The sequence below is a fragment of the Trichosurus vulpecula genome, chromosome 1 (assembly GCF_011100635.1).
Source record: "Trichosurus vulpecula isolate mTriVul1 chromosome 1, mTriVul1.pri, whole genome shotgun sequence".
In the NCBI taxonomy this organism is placed as follows: Eukaryota; Metazoa; Chordata; class Mammalia; order Diprotodontia; family Phalangeridae; genus Trichosurus; species Trichosurus vulpecula.
The window spans coordinates 377412736-377430472 of NC_050573.1; the positions used below are offsets into that span (position 1 = coordinate 377412736).

The window sequence follows — 17737 nt, forward strand, 5'->3', positions numbered from 1 at the left end:
ACTGAGTATCATGCTCCAAGGCAAAATATGGATTTTCAATAAAATAGAGGACTTTCAAGCTTTCTCAGTGAAAAGACCAGAACTGAATAGAAAATTTGACTTTCAAACACAAGAATCAAGAGAAGCATGAAAAGGTAATCAAGAAAAAGAACAAGAAAAAGAAATTGCAAGGGACTTACTAAAGGTGAACTGTTTTGTTGACATTCCTACATGGAAAGATGACATGTATGATTCATGAGTATATGTTTATGTATGTGTATATATATATATAAGTGAATGTGTATGTATGTATATATCTATGTGTATATATATATATACACACACACATATATATATATATATATATATATAGACAGAGAGAGAGACAGAGAGAGAGAGAGAGAGAGAGAGAGAGAGAGAGAGAGAATGAGCGGACACAGGGTGAGTTGAAGATGAAGGGAAGATATCTAAAAGAAATAAAATCAAATTAAGGGATGAGAGAGGAACATACTGAGAGAGGGAGATAGGGAGAGATAGAATGGGGTGGATTATCTCAAATAAAGGTGGCAAGAGGAAGCAGTTCTGTGGGAGGAGGGAAGAGGGCAGGTGAGGGGGGGAATGAGTAAACCTTGCTCTCATCAGATTTGGCCTAAGGAGGGAATACCATACATAACCAATTGGGAATCTTACCCCACAGGAAAGAAGAGGGAAGAAGATAAAAAAAGGGGGGGATGATGGGGAGGGCTGATGGGGGTGGAGGTAGTCAAAAACAAACACTTTCGAAAGGGGATAGGGTCAAGGGAGAAAATTCAATAAAGGGGGATGGGTAGGGAAGGAGCAAAATATAGTTAGTCTTTCACAACATGAGTATTGTGGAAGGGTTATACATAATGATACACATGTGGACTATGTTGAATTGCTTGACTTCTTAGGGAGGGTGGGTGGGAAGGGAAGAGGGGAGAGAATTTGGAACTCAAAGTTTTAAAAACAGATGTTCAAAAACAAAAAAAAATTAGTTTTTGCATGCAACTAGAAAATAAGATACACAGGCAATGGGGTGTAGAAATTTATCTTGCCCTACAAGAAAGGAAGGGAAAAGGGGATGGGAGGGGAGTGGGGTGACAGAAGGGAGGGCTGACTGGGGAACAGGGCAACCAGAATATATGCCATCTTGGAGTTGGGGGGAGGGTAGAAATGGGGAGAAAATTTGTAATTGAAACTCTTGCGAAAATCAATGCTGAAAACTAAATATGTTAAATAAATAAATTTAAAAACTGTCACAATAGCCCTCTTTTTTGACATCACTATTGCTATCCTCTCAACATTAACCAAACATTAACATTAATATCCTCCCCTCAACATTAATGGAACATTAACATTAATATCCGCCCCCAACATCAACCAAAAGAAAGAGAAAAGCAAAAAAAAAACAAAAAACAAAAAACAACTTGTATCAATTAAGCCTAGCCAAGGAAAAGGAAACCTCACAGTTGCTATGTTCAAAACTGTATCTCTCTTTCTATACTTTGTGTCCATCACCTCTCTTCTAGGAGGTTTAGGTTAGGTGACATGTTTGGTCATCGTAATGATTAGAATTTTAAAGTCTTCCAAAGTTGTTTTGTTGTTGTCCTTGTATAAATTGTTCTCCTGGCTCTGCTCACTTAAGTCTGTATTTGTTCATACCCAAGATTCTCTGAAATCATGTCTCATTTCTTTTTTTTTTTTGGAGGGGGGAAGGCAGGGCAATTGGGGTTAAGTGACTTGCCCAAGGTCACACAGCTAGTAAGTGTGTAAAGTGTCTGAGGTCAGATTTGAACTCAGGTCTTTCTGACTCCAGGGCTGGTGCTCTACGCACTGCGCCACCTAGCTGCCCCATCATGTCTCATTTCTAATGGCACAATAATATTCTATTACATTTATATACCACAATTTGTTCAGCCATACCCCAGTTGTCTAAGAGACAATCTAAGGCACCTCCTCGGATCTAGTTCTTTGCTTTTATCTTTTCTTTCCCTCCTTTTAATCGCCCCTTCAGAAACAGAAAGTTTGATTTGCTTATGACTATTCCTTCCTTGGTATTATCCCCCCTCTTAAATGCCCCTCTCCGTCTCTACTTGTTTCCACGTTGAGTTGGTTGTATTTCTACACCAAACTTTGTGTATTCAACCTTTCTTTGTCCATTTCTGATGAGTAAGGCTTATCTGATGTCACTTCCCATCTCTTTCTCTATGTCTGCATATTCCTCATCTCACACACCTTAATTATGAGAAGCAGCAATTTCCACCCTCATCTTCCTTCTTTCGATAATAGTATATTTTTCTTTTTACCGTTCCTTCTGTTTCCCTCTTAAAACCCTTAGAAGAAAACTAATACTCCTCAGGACTTTGGTTTTTCTTACGTAAATACTCAATAAATACCCTTTGAAGACATTAAGGTTCTGAAAGGACACTCATTTCTTCTCCGATTAGAACCTTATCATTATATCATTATACAGCTCCTTCCAATTACTCAAATAAAGCTACATTTCAGAGTTTCTCTGGAATCTTGTCTTTGTATTCCCTACTTCCTATTCAGCTATGGTCTTTTCGTCAGAACTACTTGAAAGTTCTCTAATTAAAAATCTATTTTCTCCCTCCAAGGATTATACTCAGCATTGCAGGGCAAGTTATTCTCGGTAGTAAGCCTGCATCTCTTGTCTTTTTGAATATTATTGTATTCTGAATTCTCTCAGTTTTAGTAGAAGCCCTCAGCTCTTTTTTTAAATCATTATTTGTTTATTTAATATTTTTAGTTTTCAGCATTGATTTTCACAAGAGTTTGAATTATGAATTTTCTCCCCATTTCTACCCTCCCCCCACTCCAAGATGGCATATATTCTGATTGCCCCATTCCCTAGTCAGCCCTCCCTTCTGTCACCCCACTCCCCCCATCCCCTTTTCCTTTACTTTCTTGTAGGGCAAGATAGATTTCTATGCCCCATTGCCTGTATATCTTATTTCCTAGTTGCATGCAAAAACTTTTTTTTGAACATCTGCTTTTAAAACTTTGAGTTCCAAATTCTTTCCCCTTTTCCCTCCCTACCCCTCTCCCTAAGAAGGCAAGCAATCCAACATAGGCCACATGTGTATCATTATGCCAAACCCTTCTACAATACTCATGTTGGGAAAGACTAACAATATTTTGCTCCTCCCTATCCTATCCCCCTTTATTCAGTTTTCTCACTTGACCCTGTCTCTTTTCAAAAGTGTTTGCTTTTGATTACCTCCTCCCCCTATCTGCCCTCCCTTCTGTCTTCCCCCACTTTTTATCTCCTTCCTCCTTCTTTCCTGGGGGGTAAGATACCCAATTGAGTGTGTATGGCATTCCCTCCTCAGGTCAAATCCAATGAGAGCAAGATTCACTCACTCTCCCTCACCTGCCTCCTCTTCCCTTCCTACAGAACTGCTTTTTCTTGCCACTTTTATGTGAGATAATTTACCCCATTCTATCTCTCCCTTTCTCCCTCTCTCAATATATTCCTATTTCATGCCTTAATTTGATTTTATTTTTTTTAGATCTAGTCCTTTCATATTCAACTCACCTTGTGCCCTCTGTCTATATATATATATGTATGTATGTGTGTGTGTGTGTATATATATGTTTGTATGCATGTATGTATATTCCCTTCAACTACCCTAATACTGAGGTTTCATGAATTATACACATCATCTTTCCATGTAGGAATGTAAACAACAGTTCAACTTTAGTAAGTCCCTTATGATTTCTCTTTCCTGTTTACCTTTTCATGCTTCTCTTGATTCTTCTGTTTGAAAGTCAAATTTTCTATTCAGCTCTGGTCTTTTCACTGAGAAAGCATGAAAGTCCTCTATTTTGTTCAAAATCCATATTTTGCCTTGGAGCATGATACTCAGTTTTTCTGGGTAGGAGATTCTTGGTTTTAATCCTAGCTCCATTGACCTCTGGAATATCATATTCCAAGCCTTTTGATCCCTTAATGTAAGAAGCTGCTAGATCTTGTATTATCCTGATTATGTTTCCACAATACTCAAATTGTTCCTTTCTGGCTGCTTGAAGTATTTTCTCCTTGATCTAGGAGCTCTGGAATTTGGCGACAATATTCCTAGGAGTTTTCTTTTTGGGATCTTTTTGAGGAGGTGATCTGTGGATTCTTTCAATTTCTATTTTTCCCTCTGGCTCTAGAACATCAGGGAAGTTCTCCTTGATAATTTCTTGAAAGATGATATCTAGGCTCTTTTTTTTGATCATGGCTTTCAGGTAGTACCCAATTGAGTGTGGGAATGCCATACACACTCAATTGAGTACTTTTAAATTATCTCTCCTAGATCTATTTTCCAGGTCAGTGGTTTTTCCAATGAGATATTTGTCTTCCATTTTTTCATTCCTTTGGTTCTGTTTGATAATATCTTGATTTCTCATCAAGTCACTAGCTTCTACTTGCTCCAATCTAATTTTTAAGATAGTATTTTCTGCATTGGTCTTTTGGTCCTCCTTTTCCATTTGGCTAATTCTGCCTTTCAAGGCATTCTTCTCCTCATTGGCTTTTTGGAGCTCTTTTGCCATTTGAGTTAGTCTATTTTTTAAGGTGTTATTTTCTTCAGTATTTTTTTGGGTCTCCTTTAGCAAGTCATTGACTTGCTTTTCATGGTTTTCTCACATCACTCTCATTTCTTTCCCCAATTTTTCCTCTACTTCTCTAACTTGCTTTTCCAAATCCTTTTTGAGCTCTTCCATGGCCTGAGACCAATTCATGTTTTTCTTGGAGGCTTTTGATGTAGGCTCTTCGACTTTGTTGGCTTCTTCTGGCTGTATGTTTTGGTCTTCTTTGTCACCAAAGAAAGATTCCAAAGTCTGAGTCTGAATCTGAGTGTGTTTTTGCTGCTTGGCCATGTTGCCAGACAACTACTTGACCCTTGAGTTTTTCGTTGGGGTATGACTGCTCACAGAGTAGAGAGTACTTTGTCCCAGGCTTGAAGGGTTGTGCTGTTGTTTTCAGAGCTATTTCTACACAGCAAGTTCTGCCACACCAGTGCTTCTCCTCCCCCAAGAACTGCCAACCCAGACCTCAACTCAGATCTTAAGCAGGCTCTGCACTCCTGCTCTGATCCCACTTAATTCCTCCCACCAGGTGGGCCTGGGGCCAGAAGCAACTGTAGCTGTAGTTCTGTCCTCAGAGCTGCACCACCTCTGCTGTCCCTGGGGCGGTGGCTGAACAGCAAACTCTTTTCACTCTGTCCCCTGCACCTTTTCCCACTAACCTTCTCTGTTGTCTTTGGTGTTTGTGGGTTGAGAAGTCTGGTAACTGCCACAGCTCACTGATTCAGGGCACTAGGACCTGTTCTGCCCAGCTCCTGGTGTTGTTGGTCCGAGCGCAGCCCACACTGGGCTCTGCTCTGCTCTGCTCCCAGCTCCGTGGGATAGACCTTACCCAGTGACCATCCAGGCTGTCCTGGGCTGGAACTCTGCTTCCCTCTGCTATTCCATGGGTTCTGCAGTTGTAGAATTTGTTCAGAGTCATTTTTTATAGGTTTTTGGAGGGACCTGGGGGGGATCTTAAGCAAGTCCCTGCTTTCCAGCTGCCATCTTGGCTCCACCCCCCTCCCCCCAAGCCCTCAGCTCTTGTGTGAGCCTATTTGTAATTCCTTGTATTTGAACTCCTTTTCAGACTCTTAAAGTATGTTTTCTTTGACATTCCTGAGATATTTCCTTCTGTGATTTCTTTCTGGAGGTGACTGGAGGAGTCTTTTGTTGTTGTTGTTGTTATTTTGTCCTTTGGGTCTTTTTAAAAATCAGACTTTTTTTTTAATTAACAAAAATCTATTCTCTATCTCCCACCTCCCCACCCTAATTAAAAAAGAAAAAGAAAATCCTAATAACAAATATGCATGGTCAAACAAAACATCTCCCACATTGTTCATATCTTTAAAAAAAGGTTTCATTCTATACCTTCAGGTTTTAATAGATCTCGGCAGTTTTCATTTATTATTTCTTGAAATACAGTATCAAGGAGTTTTTAAAAAATGGTTTTTTAGTAAGTCGTTCAATAAGCATATGGTAAGCACATATGTGCCAGGCATTGTGCCAAGCATTGACAGTACAAAAAAGGGCAAAAGACAATCCCTGTCCTAGAACTCACAACTCAAGCTTCCAGTTCTTGGATAAGGTTTAATACCATCTTTTCTAAGTTATTTTTCTAATTCTTTCCTCCAGAGCTTTTATTTCACTTTTATCTCTTGCTTCATTTCTTCTAGATAGTCATATAGTTGTGGAAAATTAATTTTTTGCCTTTGAATCTCTGCTTAAAGTAGTTATAGAGTTAGTCTTATAATAACTTGTGATGTTAGTAAGTGTTTTCTGTGATTTACTCATCTGTCCAGCTATAGTTCTTAAATTAGGACTTAAATTAGGCTCCATCCCCTTCTGTGCTTCTGGGTAAAATGGTCAGCTTCTTTTGGTTTCCATCCCCTCTCATGGATTCTTGCCTGAACCTCTACCACCTCGGGGGAGTCCCCCATGGATCTTTGACTTTCAGAGTGCTGTATCTTCAGAGGCTTCTCTAGTGTCTCGGGAAAGAGCATTAAGAGTGTTCAGAACCTCTAGGCATGGACTGTCCTAGTCTGAACATTGGGGCATTGTGCTGGTCACTGGGTACTGCTTATTATGATTCCCCAGGGCTTCCAATATCCCCTCTCTGGGACTTTCTGACCATCCTGGCTCTTTCTTAAGAGGACCTCCACTCTTCCTGCTTCTAGACAAAGATCCTATAGCCTGCACTCTCTCATTTCCAGCTACGCAGGGGCTGCTTTGCTGAAAGAATTCTCTTCCTATTGCCTTGGGCTTCTGGATTATTCTTTTTGTGTATTCCCTAGGGGGATATGTCACTCACTACAACTTCTGATTGAATTTCTTGATCATTATTAAGTCTGGCATGAACTTTAGCATTTTTTCAGGAATAGGTATACCTATCAGTTAATAAGCATTTATTTGGTCCCTACTGTGTGCCAGGAATTTTACTAAATGTTGGGATATGAAGAAAGGCAAAGGATAATCCTTGCATTCAAGGAGTTCACAGTCTAATGGAGGGGAAAACATGCAAACACATATGTACAAATTAGTTATATACAGGATAAATAGGAAATAATCAATGGAGGAAAGACACTAGAATTAAGAGGGATTGGGAAAGGTAAACCATCTTGGCACTGGAGTGTTTTCTTTAGGGAAATAACTTGGTTAGACCTGTATTCCAGGAATATTATTTTATCTGCTGTGTGCAGGAGAGATTGAGGAGGGGAGAGACTTAAATCAAAGAGTTCAATTAGGATACCAATAGTCTCGTAATACAACACAAGACAATAAATAGTCCAGTAAGAGATAATAAGGGCTTAAACTACGGTGGCAGCTTTGAGTGAAGGGGATGCATATAAAACACATTATGAAGGTAGAATGGCAATATTTAAGAACTAAGAACTATGGAGTAAGGCAGAATGATGAACTGAGGATAACTTCAAGGTTATATGAACCCGAATGACTGGTAGGATGGTGGTAACCCAGATAGAAATAGGGAAGTTAGGAACCTAAGGTGAAAGATGAATTCCATTTTGGACATATTGAAACTGAGATGCCCTTGGAAGAGCCAGGTGATGTTTAGTAGGCAAAGGAAAGAGATTAAGATTAGATATACAGATTTGCAAACTATGTGCACAGAGATGATAATTGAACCTATGGTTACCAAAAGGGAAAGTATACTGAGAGAAGAGAAAAGGGTGCAGGACAAAGCTTTAGGAAGCACCCATAGTTAGGTGATGAGACAGGGATGTTGATCCAGCAAAGGAGACTAAGAAGGAGTAGCCAAACAGAAAGGAGAAGAAACAAGAGACAGTAATGTCATGAAAACACAGAGAGAAGAAAATAGCCAGGAAGAGCTAAGAAGATATTCAGAAAGAGAGAAGATACAAAGGAAGAGTGAGTGGCAATAGTGTCAAATGCTACAAAGGATTCAAGAAGGATGAGGACTGAGAAAAGTTTGTCAAATTTGACAAGTAAGAGATCTAATTAGAAAATAAAAAATTTTAAAAAGAGAAAGATCACTGGGAACTTTGGAGAGAGAAGTTTCAATTAAGTGATGAGAATGTAGTCAGATTGAAAGAGGCTGAGATGTGAGTAAGAGGAAAGAAAGTAGAGGCAATAAATAAAAATATTTTTTTCAGAGAGAGACAGAGAGACAGAGAGAAAGAATGAACGTAGGATGACATCTTAAGGAAATGGTAGATTCAAGTAAGAAATTTTTTTAGATGGAGGAGATCTAGGCATTTTGAGGCATTAGAGAAGGAGCCATTAGATTTAGAAAGATTAAAGATTACAGAGAATGGAGATGATTATCAGGGTAATCTGTTAGAGGAAATAGGAGGCGATAGGATCAAGGTACAAGTAAAAGTGTTAAACTTGATAAGAAATAGGGCATTGAGGGCCATTTTTTTCATAAGAGAGGAGACAGTCTGGGTCTGGTAAGGCATGAGACATTATAGAACAAAGGAGCAAGGGATTTGATCATAGAGGACAATGTAACATTTAACTATTGCATCATGATCAGAAAGTGAGAAAAGTGAAGTCAGATCAGTAGTGATGGTGCAGAAGATTACTAAGGGATAGAAGGACTGAGGTCACAGTGAAGACAAAAAATAAGTTTGAAAGAGATGAAAGAAGGTTATGGGTGGGTAGAGGAAATTCAGAATTCCTGGTCACAGAAGTGGAGTACTTATGGATAATGGTAATATCAAAGGTGTGCCAGGGGTGTAATGGAGTCAGCTCCAACTGTTAAATTTTGAGTGTGAGCACTGATACCTTGGAAATTGGCAAATACTACAAATCAGGGCTTGATTTATTGCCTTTGTGGTTATCTAGATTTAAGAAAGGGATAGAGAAAACAGTTAATAATGAATATTAAATTTAAGAGCATGTCATGCACACATTAGTTTTTCTGAGACAGTTAATTAAGATTTACCAGCACACCACTGAGTGTGGCTGTACCACGTGTGGCTGAGGTGGAGTGAAGGAGTAGATCATGGGTGTTGGGGAGATTGAGGAACTGGGAGGTCAGAGATTGAGGGTGGAGAGGAATACTCCAAGCCAGATAGTAAACTCTTTCAAAATTGAGGAAGAATGATCAGGAGGCCAATAGATAACTGCCTCTAAAATCTAGATAGAGTGATATATCTCATTAGATTGAATCTCCAAAATGAAGGTGTTGTTGAGTGCCAACAGCAAAAGGAAGGTCTGGAAATGGCAGTAGAAAGCAAGGTGTATGCCATTTCCTCCTCCAGGACCAATATATGTGGGGGAAAGAGAGAAGCTATACATCCAATACTAGAAGTTCTAGACACACAAATAGCAAATCTCCTGTCTCTCTGCCTGGATTGCACTACTTCACATTTTATCTCCAGATTTTGAAATCCTTCTCTTCCTTTATAGCTGAGCTCAGGTACCACCTTTTCCATGAAACCTTCCCTGATCATCCTGACTTAAGTTGACTTCTTCCTCTTCAAATTTTCCTAGAATACGTTGTTAGGATAGCCCTTATCACAGTCTATCTTGTGTCACATTCATCTGGGTTCATGCCATATCTCCCTACTTGACTGAGGGTCTTTGAGGCCAAAGGCTATTTTATTCTCTATCTCTAGCATCTAGAATAGTGCCTTGCATCTTGCAAATACTTAATTAATTTTGGTTTGAGTTGAATAGTATAAAACTGAAGTGCTCAGGAAATTCAAAATAATAGTAAGGGCCATTATGCCACAATGATCTCTTCTTTCTCCTAACTCCATCAGTACTTATTAATGCCACCCAAACTAAAACTACTATTACCTCTACAACCTGGGGCAAGTCATGATGTGTCCCCACATTGTCACCAGAAAATGGTAGACTGGGAAGAGAATTTAGGGATCATCTAGTTAAATACCCTCAGTTTATAGATGAGAAAATTGAGACTAAGTAAAGAGAGTGACAGACCCTTGGGCACACGGTTGGTTCATGGCTGAACGAAGACTGTATATGGAGTCCCCTGACTCTTTCTCTCTGCACTATGCCATGCTTTTAACATGCCCCTTTCTCATTTATCTCCTACAACAGAAAATCTCTGTAACATAATAATTCACATTTCTAAAGCACTTTAAGCTTTATACTTTAACTTTTGCTCCTGACTCTGTGGCATAGGTTGTATGAGTATTTTTATGACTATTTTACCCATAAGGGAACTAATGCTCATGGAAGTTATTTGCCAGAGTCACGTAACTATCACTAGTGATGTTACTACTAGTAGTTTTTAGATTTAGTTTACAGATTATTAATTATATAATTATAGATTAATATTAGATTAGTAATCTAATAATATTAGATTAGTTATTTTATTAGCTATTATATACTATTTATTATATAGATTATATTAGATATTATTAGTGATATGAATTGTGACTTGTGTCTTGATCTCCCTGATTCCAAATCCAATGCTCTTTCCACTACATTATGGTGTGTATATGGTGACATTATAGGAAGGGGGAAGTGCAGAACAGAGCAACTAATCTAATTTTCAAGAGTCAAGGACTCGATCAGATAAGGTCAATGGTTCTCTTCCTGGTTCTATTAAATTAAACACTTCTTACAAGGATATTTTGTCCAGACAAGACAAATCAATGAAAGAACTGAGCTCATTTTTAGGAACTCTAGTCAATGTAATGACCAACCACTATTGTAGAGGAGCCATGATGAAATGCTGGACTCAGGATGCAGATTGAGACATTTATTTTTCTTTCTTTTGGACATGGCCAATGAAGGAATTTTTCTTTTACTTGATTATGAATATTTGTTGGGAAGACTTTGTTTTTTCTCTTCTTTTTTCAGTGCTTTGGAAGAATGAAGTGGGATAAAAAAATTGATTTTACATAGTAATTTTTAAAATTAAATTAAGAAATTAATTTTTTTAAAGTAGAAAAAAAATTAAGCTCATTATATGAATAATTCTTGATCAAAGAATACCTTCACTAATTAGTGGATAGAGTTTTGGAGACCAAAAAATCCAGATTGGTCATGAACCTTGATCAAATGATCTGAATAATTGTTTAGCTCCCCCTTTCAATTTGCTTTTGTGAACCCAATCCAGCAGTGGTCTGGATACCAGAAGTATTCATTTCTCTTACACAAGTGGGAATTCTACTCTCCATGAGGATTGTGTTGACCCTGGAATGGCTCTTAATCTGGTCATACCTGGTCTGTTTCTGTTACAGTTTTGGAAAGCCCATGACCTCTCTCTAAGTCTCTCCCTAAGACTTGATGCTGTTACTTCAGCCAGAATATCTTTAGGATAGAATTTTGGTGATGGGACTGTCTTTTTTCCGAGCTCTAGAAAAAGACTGGAAAGATCCATATTTGTCTCCCTCACTCCACACCTAGTTTGATTTTAGAACTAAGGGAGCAAAGATCTCTCTCTATGCCACATTTTCTAGGAAGTGAAATAAAAGGTATTTTTAAAAAGAGAAGTTAGCATTGACTCATTTTTCTCCAAAGATTGTTTAAAAAAAAAAAGAATGAGATATCTGAATAAGGAAGTGGTACAACCGAGTCTCTATTGCGACATGAATAATTATGTAATTTTAAAATAAACTTGGGACTTTCTAAAGAAGTCACAAAAGTTTTACTTTTTGATTCTAAGAGGGAATTTATGAAAGAAAATTCACTAAAGGAGTTGGACATTGTGTACTGAGCACTCTGGAACATACTCCAGATGTAGAGAATTCGGTATTTGTAATTTTTAAAGAGAGGAAGTTCAAATGGCTTGCAAAATGCACAATACTCCCTCAAAAATGACTAAAGACTGGGTAAGGGTAGAGTTGGGCCTGGAAATGAACTACCCAGAATGGGCCACAACATTTACTACCAGGAGAAAGGCAATTTCTCTGCTAATAGGAAAACTTAACCTTTTTCCGTTGTATTTTCTGCTTTTCCTTGAATTCTTCCATCTTTCTAGCTTCTTCCCGTAGGGTTTGTGCCAGCTGAAGGTGAGATTGTCCCACATTGTCTATTTCTACAAAAGGGAGAAGAAAAGAACAGAAACCAATGTCAACATGAATCCAAATTTGAATTTATTCGTCTACTTATATGAAAGTGCTTGACACAAATTCAATGGCATAAAATTCATTCATCATTGGAAAGGACATGGTATAGAACAGGAATTCTTTTTTTGTTTGTTTTTTTTGGCAGGGCAATTGGGGTTAAGTGACTTGCCCAAGGTCACACAGCCACTAGTACATGTGTCAAGTGTCTGAAGCTGTATTTGAACTCAGGTCCCTCCTGACTCTAGGGCTGGTGCTCTACTCACTGCACCACCTAGCTGCCCCAGAACAGGAATTCTTAATCTGGAATCTAAGAACCTTTAAAAAATGTTTTCACAAGCTACTTCAATATAATGTAATTGGTTTCCTTTGTAATTCTTTGCATTTTATTTTATTCATTTTAAAAAAGCATTATTCTGAGAAGGGGTCCATAGGCCTCAGAAGATTTGCCAAAGGAGTCCATGACACAAAATAAGCAAAGAACCCCAGGTAGAAAAAGAACTGACATCTGGAGAGGCCCAGGTGTGAACCCCAGCTTATTCAATGACTAATAACAGAACTATTAGCAAGTCAACTTTAACATTGCTCTGGCTGTCCTCTGTGCATGCAAGGCACTCACTATTCACCTCTGCCTCTGGAAATCCCTGGTTTCCTTCCAGACCCAGCTCAAGCATAACTTTCTGCATGAAGTCTTTCCTGATCTCTTCCCCCACTCCCCAATCCCTCCTTCCCCAGTTACTGGTGCCTTTCCTCAAAGGTTACCTTGTATTTGCTTTGTATGTATGTTGTACATATTTATCACCAGGCCAAGAGTCAGAAACACTCATCTTCCTGAGTTCAAATCTGGCCTCAGACACTTACTAGTTGTGTGACCCTGGGCAAGTCACTTAATCCTGTTTGCCTCAGTTTCCTCATCTGTAAAATGAGCTGGAGAAGGAAATGGTAAAACACTCCAGTATCTTTGCCAAGAAAACCCCAAATGGGGTCATGAAGAGTGAGATACAACTGAAAGCAACTGAACACATATACCCATTTATGTACGTGTTTTCTCCTCTGTTGCAAAAGTCTCCTGAGGAACAATAGTTAATAACATTAATAATATTATATTATATATATTACAATAATATTAATTAAATATTATTAATATTAAATAATATTAAAATCAAATTATAGCAAAGTTTAAAATAGTAGTTAATAATAATGTCATTAGTAGCTATTATTAAATAATAGTTGTGCTAAGCACTTTACACATACTTTATTTTATCTTCACAACGACCCTGGGAGAAAGGTGCTATTATTATCCTCATTTTTACAGGTGAAGAAACTGGGGCAAATAAAGGCAACTGACTTGCCCAGGGTCATAGAGCTAGTAAGTGTTTGAAGACAAATCTGAATTCAGGTCTTCCTGACTCCAGGCACCATCTTGTTGCCCCCAGCTTTGTATCTCCAATTGCTGTCCCATAACAGGCACTTAGTAAAAGTTTGGTGATTGATTCCTGTCAATATACCTTCAGCACGTATCAATTACAAACATACTAAAAGGATTCAACACATTCAGGAAGTAGGAAGCATTAGGTGCCTAGTTTCAGGAGTGAGAAAGTTATAAAAGAGTTGGAAGAGACCTCAAAAACATTCTAGTCCCATCCTCTGATGTTACAGATGAAGGTGCTGGCAGATGAAGAAGGTAAGGGACTTATCACAGGGCAAGTCAGTAGCAGAACCAGGACTAGAACCCAAACTAACTCCCAGTTGACAGCTCCTTCTAGCACATCATCTGATGGTACAGAGTCAATGAAAACCAGCAAGCAATCATTAAGTGCCTGCTCTGTGTAAAGTACCACACTGGAACTGAGGGTCCAAAGACAAAATAAAAAGCAGCCCTTGTCCTCAAGAGAAAACTACATTACATAGATAAGTAAAAATAAGATTATTTAAGGAGGGGGAGAGCTCCAACAACTAGAAGAATCAGGAAAAGCTTCAGGAGGTAGCACGTGAGATGGTATCAGATACATAATGGTGGGTCACTGAGTCTGTTGTTGTTCAGCCTTTCCTTTCAAAGACCAAAAACATCATGTGTAATGAATTGATTTGCATATGAACTGAAGTGAGGCAGAGCTGTGCAAAGTCATCAGTCTCACTCTCTCTTCCACAGTCACTGAAGTCCAGTGACAAGACAAAAGACAGGATGACAGGCGATGGCCCAGCGATGACCTTGGTGTCTTTCATGCCTGACCAAGCTTTAAGCCCTCCACAGCACCTGCTTCAGCTGCCTTCATGGCTGTTGGAACAAATTGTCCTCATCTAAACATTCCATCAGGGGGAGTCTTCATATGCTTGGGGTAGACATCCCCTTAATTCCTTTATGGATTCAAGGCCTATTGGATACCCTCATTCTGGCTTAACCCATCTGCTGAGTCAGTTTACTGGGATGTGGCCACTGTGCATGCTACAGCTTCCTGAAGCCACAGGCAAGAGTTGGGTGAAGGTGGACACCAAATTGGGTGGATGAGCAGTCCTGAAAAGGGCTTGGCCAGCCCTCACGCCAGAGGTGCTAGTCCTCCCTGAACACCCCTTGAGTCACCCCCTGAGAATGGTACTCAATGCTTCCAAAAGTGAAGCACGCAGGCAGACTTAGATATCACCTAGTTCATTTTTACAGATGAGGAAACCGAGGACCAGAGTAGTTAAGTTACTTGCCCACTCACTAAGTATAACCCCCTCATAAATGAAGATCACCCATAAAGGTATAGTGGCATATTCAAAGTCCCATAGCAAGTAAATGTCAGCTGATAGTAGAGTTCAGATTTGACTCTTCTTATCACACTTGGCTCACTGGCACCATGTGTAAATCTCAATGGCAAAGACCTAAATCTCATTTACACCCCCAACAAAGTCAATATAGTCCAAAGATAAAAACCATTACGAAGGGCCTCTCACTTTGTCTCCTACTTGACTTCCAGGTATTGTGATTAAGACAAAGATGGCTACATCAGGAAGAAAGCTATTCCTCAGCCCACAAAGGACTAGAAAAGAGGAACATCTCCATGGGACCAAACAATAAGAATGGTTACTTCACACTGGTAGTTTTAAAACTGTGAGAATTGGTTACTTCTCAAGGGCTTCCCCTTTCTGAATTCAGCTTCCCCAAGATCTGAGAAATAGGATAAACTGACTATCCACTATCTCCAGGTGAGCTTACTGAACAAGAGGGAGATGGCAGGACTTCACCCGAGTGTCACAATGAGTCTGAACATAAATGGCTAAGGAGGAAGAAATTATGCACATATCTATGTGTTAGAGAAAGGAACCGAGTCCTTAAGGTGTGGCAAACACCAGGGAATCATCGGTCATGGTGCCAAAATTTGGGAGAAGCTGGTTGTCAGATCCAGTGTGGGAAAACAACAAGACAGCTAAGAAAGTAGAAGAAGGGTCCGACACTTTTGATCTGCCTGTAAAGCCTGGGCACAGTACCTTTCTTCCTTCTACACACTCAGAGTTTACACATGTCTTCAAAGTAACCTTTGCTAATCAATTTGGCCAGATTATACCTGTGCAAGAATATTTGAGGGCGGGAGCAAATGCCCTCATAGTGTGATGTGCTCAGCTGCTGAGAGCTGCCTCGCTTGTGTGTAATAGTCTGACGGAGGACACTGATATTGGGACGTCATAGGATGTCCTTTTTCAAGCCACAACAAATAATAATAGTTGCCATTTATAAAAGCATCTTAGGATATGTGAAACGCTTCATACATTTTACTTCGTTTGATCCTCATAATAGTTCTATGAAGTTAGTATTCTTAATAATTAGATATTATCCTTATTTTACAGGCAAGAAAACTGAGATTCGGAAAAGTTAAGTGATTTGGGCATGGACATATAGTAAATATATTGTTGCTGTTGTTGCTGTTTAGTCGTTCGGTCATGTCTGACTCTTCATGACCCCACAGATCACACTATCCATGGGGTTTTCTTGGCAAAGATACTGGAGTGGTTTGCCATTTCCTTCTCCAGTGGATCAAGGAAAACAGAAATTAAGTGACTTGTCCAGGTTCACACAGCTAATAAGTGTCTGAGCCTGTATTAGAACTCAGGTCTTCCTGATTCCAGGCCTGGCACTCTATCTGCTGTGCCACCTAGCTGCCTCATAGGCAAATAGAGGTTAAATGATTTGTCCAAGGTCACACAGCTAGTAAGTATCTGAGGCTGGATCGGAACTCAGGTCTTCCTGACTTCAGGTCCAGCACTCTACACATTGAGCTTCCTAAAAGAGGCTGGATTAGAACCCAGAGCTCTGGGATTCCAAGTCTAGGACACTTTTTGCTACATCATATTGCCTCTCACTAAATAGACAGAACATAAGCTCCTTGAGGACAGGATCTGGTTCAGTTTTGGTTTTGTACCTCCAGCACACAGCACATTTGCCTGACACACAGCAGATACTTAACACATGCTTGTTGATTGATTGTGAGGTAATACTCACTGAATGAACAAATGAAAAGAGTGACGAGAAACTATGCAGGGGTGCCCAGCTCTCTTGAAATCACAAAGCCAGAGGAATTCTGCTGAATTTTTTTCCACCTCACGGGTACTCCCACCATTTGACTCTCACTAGTCTGATACAGAAATTGTAAGAGACAGAGAATAAGCTGAAACATATCACTTACGCTGCTTGAAGACTTCCAGGGCCCTCTTCATGGTGCTGAAAAAGCAAATGCAGGGGTCTGATTACAATTTTGGAAAGGACCAAATAATGTCCTGTCATAAATCTCCCACAGGAGCTCCCTCCACACAACACGCTGACACCCTGGCCCCTGGAATTCTTTTGATATCCCCTGGACACCAGTACAGAACCATGCTCTATTCAAAACTTATCCCTCTTTCTTATTATGATCTGCCCTTATTATTTCTTTAAGTCTTACATTTCTCTGATCACATCCTATTAGAAGCTTTTCTTACATAAAGAAGACTGAAAATTAGTACTAAGGAAATACAAACTATCACTTCTTGATTTTTTTAATGTTATTTTTGGGTTGTTGTTTATTTGTTTGTCTTTATTTTTTTTTGGAAGAGGGCACTATACTCCGTCTTCTGACTCCAGTTCTGATATTTGCCCTGGCTGTCCTCCATGCCTGGAATGTTCTTTCCTCACCTCCATCACCTAGCTTCCCTGGCTTCCTTTAAAACACAGCTCAAATGTCAAACGACGTTCTGCACCAATCCTTTCCTAGTTCCCTTGGCTGCCTTTTCCTCTCAGACCCCCTCCCACTTACATGCCATATATCTTACATGTTCACAGTTGTTTGCATACTGTCTTTTCCACTAGAATGCAGGCTCTTGGGGAGGACCACGTTTATGTCTTTCTTTGTCTCTCCAGTGCTTAGCACAGTTCCTGGCATGTAGTAAGTGCTTAATAAATGCTTATTGACTAAATGATAGACATGACAGTCCCTGCCTTCCAGCTCTACTCTGATACTCTGTTCATTCAACATTAAATACCTCACTTCTCAGACCTCAGCTTTTTTTCTTTTTTTACACTGTTGTTTATCTCTCTCTTTTTTTTTTTTTACAAAATGCCCCCCTTACTCAAGTTACCCCCTTGCAAAAAAAGAATAAAAAAGAAACGGAGAAAAAAGCACCTC

General features: G+C 39.3%; 1 protein-coding gene across 2 annotated transcripts in view; it reads right to left on the minus strand.

The window, feature by feature from the left end:
• Window positions 1–17737, minus strand: part of PSTPIP2 (proline-serine-threonine phosphatase interacting protein 2) — a 93115-nt gene that overhangs the window by 42875 nt on the left and 32503 nt on the right. For both annotated transcript variants that reach the window (XM_036734927.1, XM_036734936.1), the window contains 2 exons: window positions 16763–16797; window positions 11964–12070 (listed from right to left, as the gene is read on the minus strand). In XM_036734927.1, coding sequence (XP_036590822.1) covers window positions 11964–12070; window positions 16763–16797 — 142 coding nt within the window. The remainder of the gene's footprint in view (window positions 1–11963; window positions 12071–16762; window positions 16798–17737) is intronic.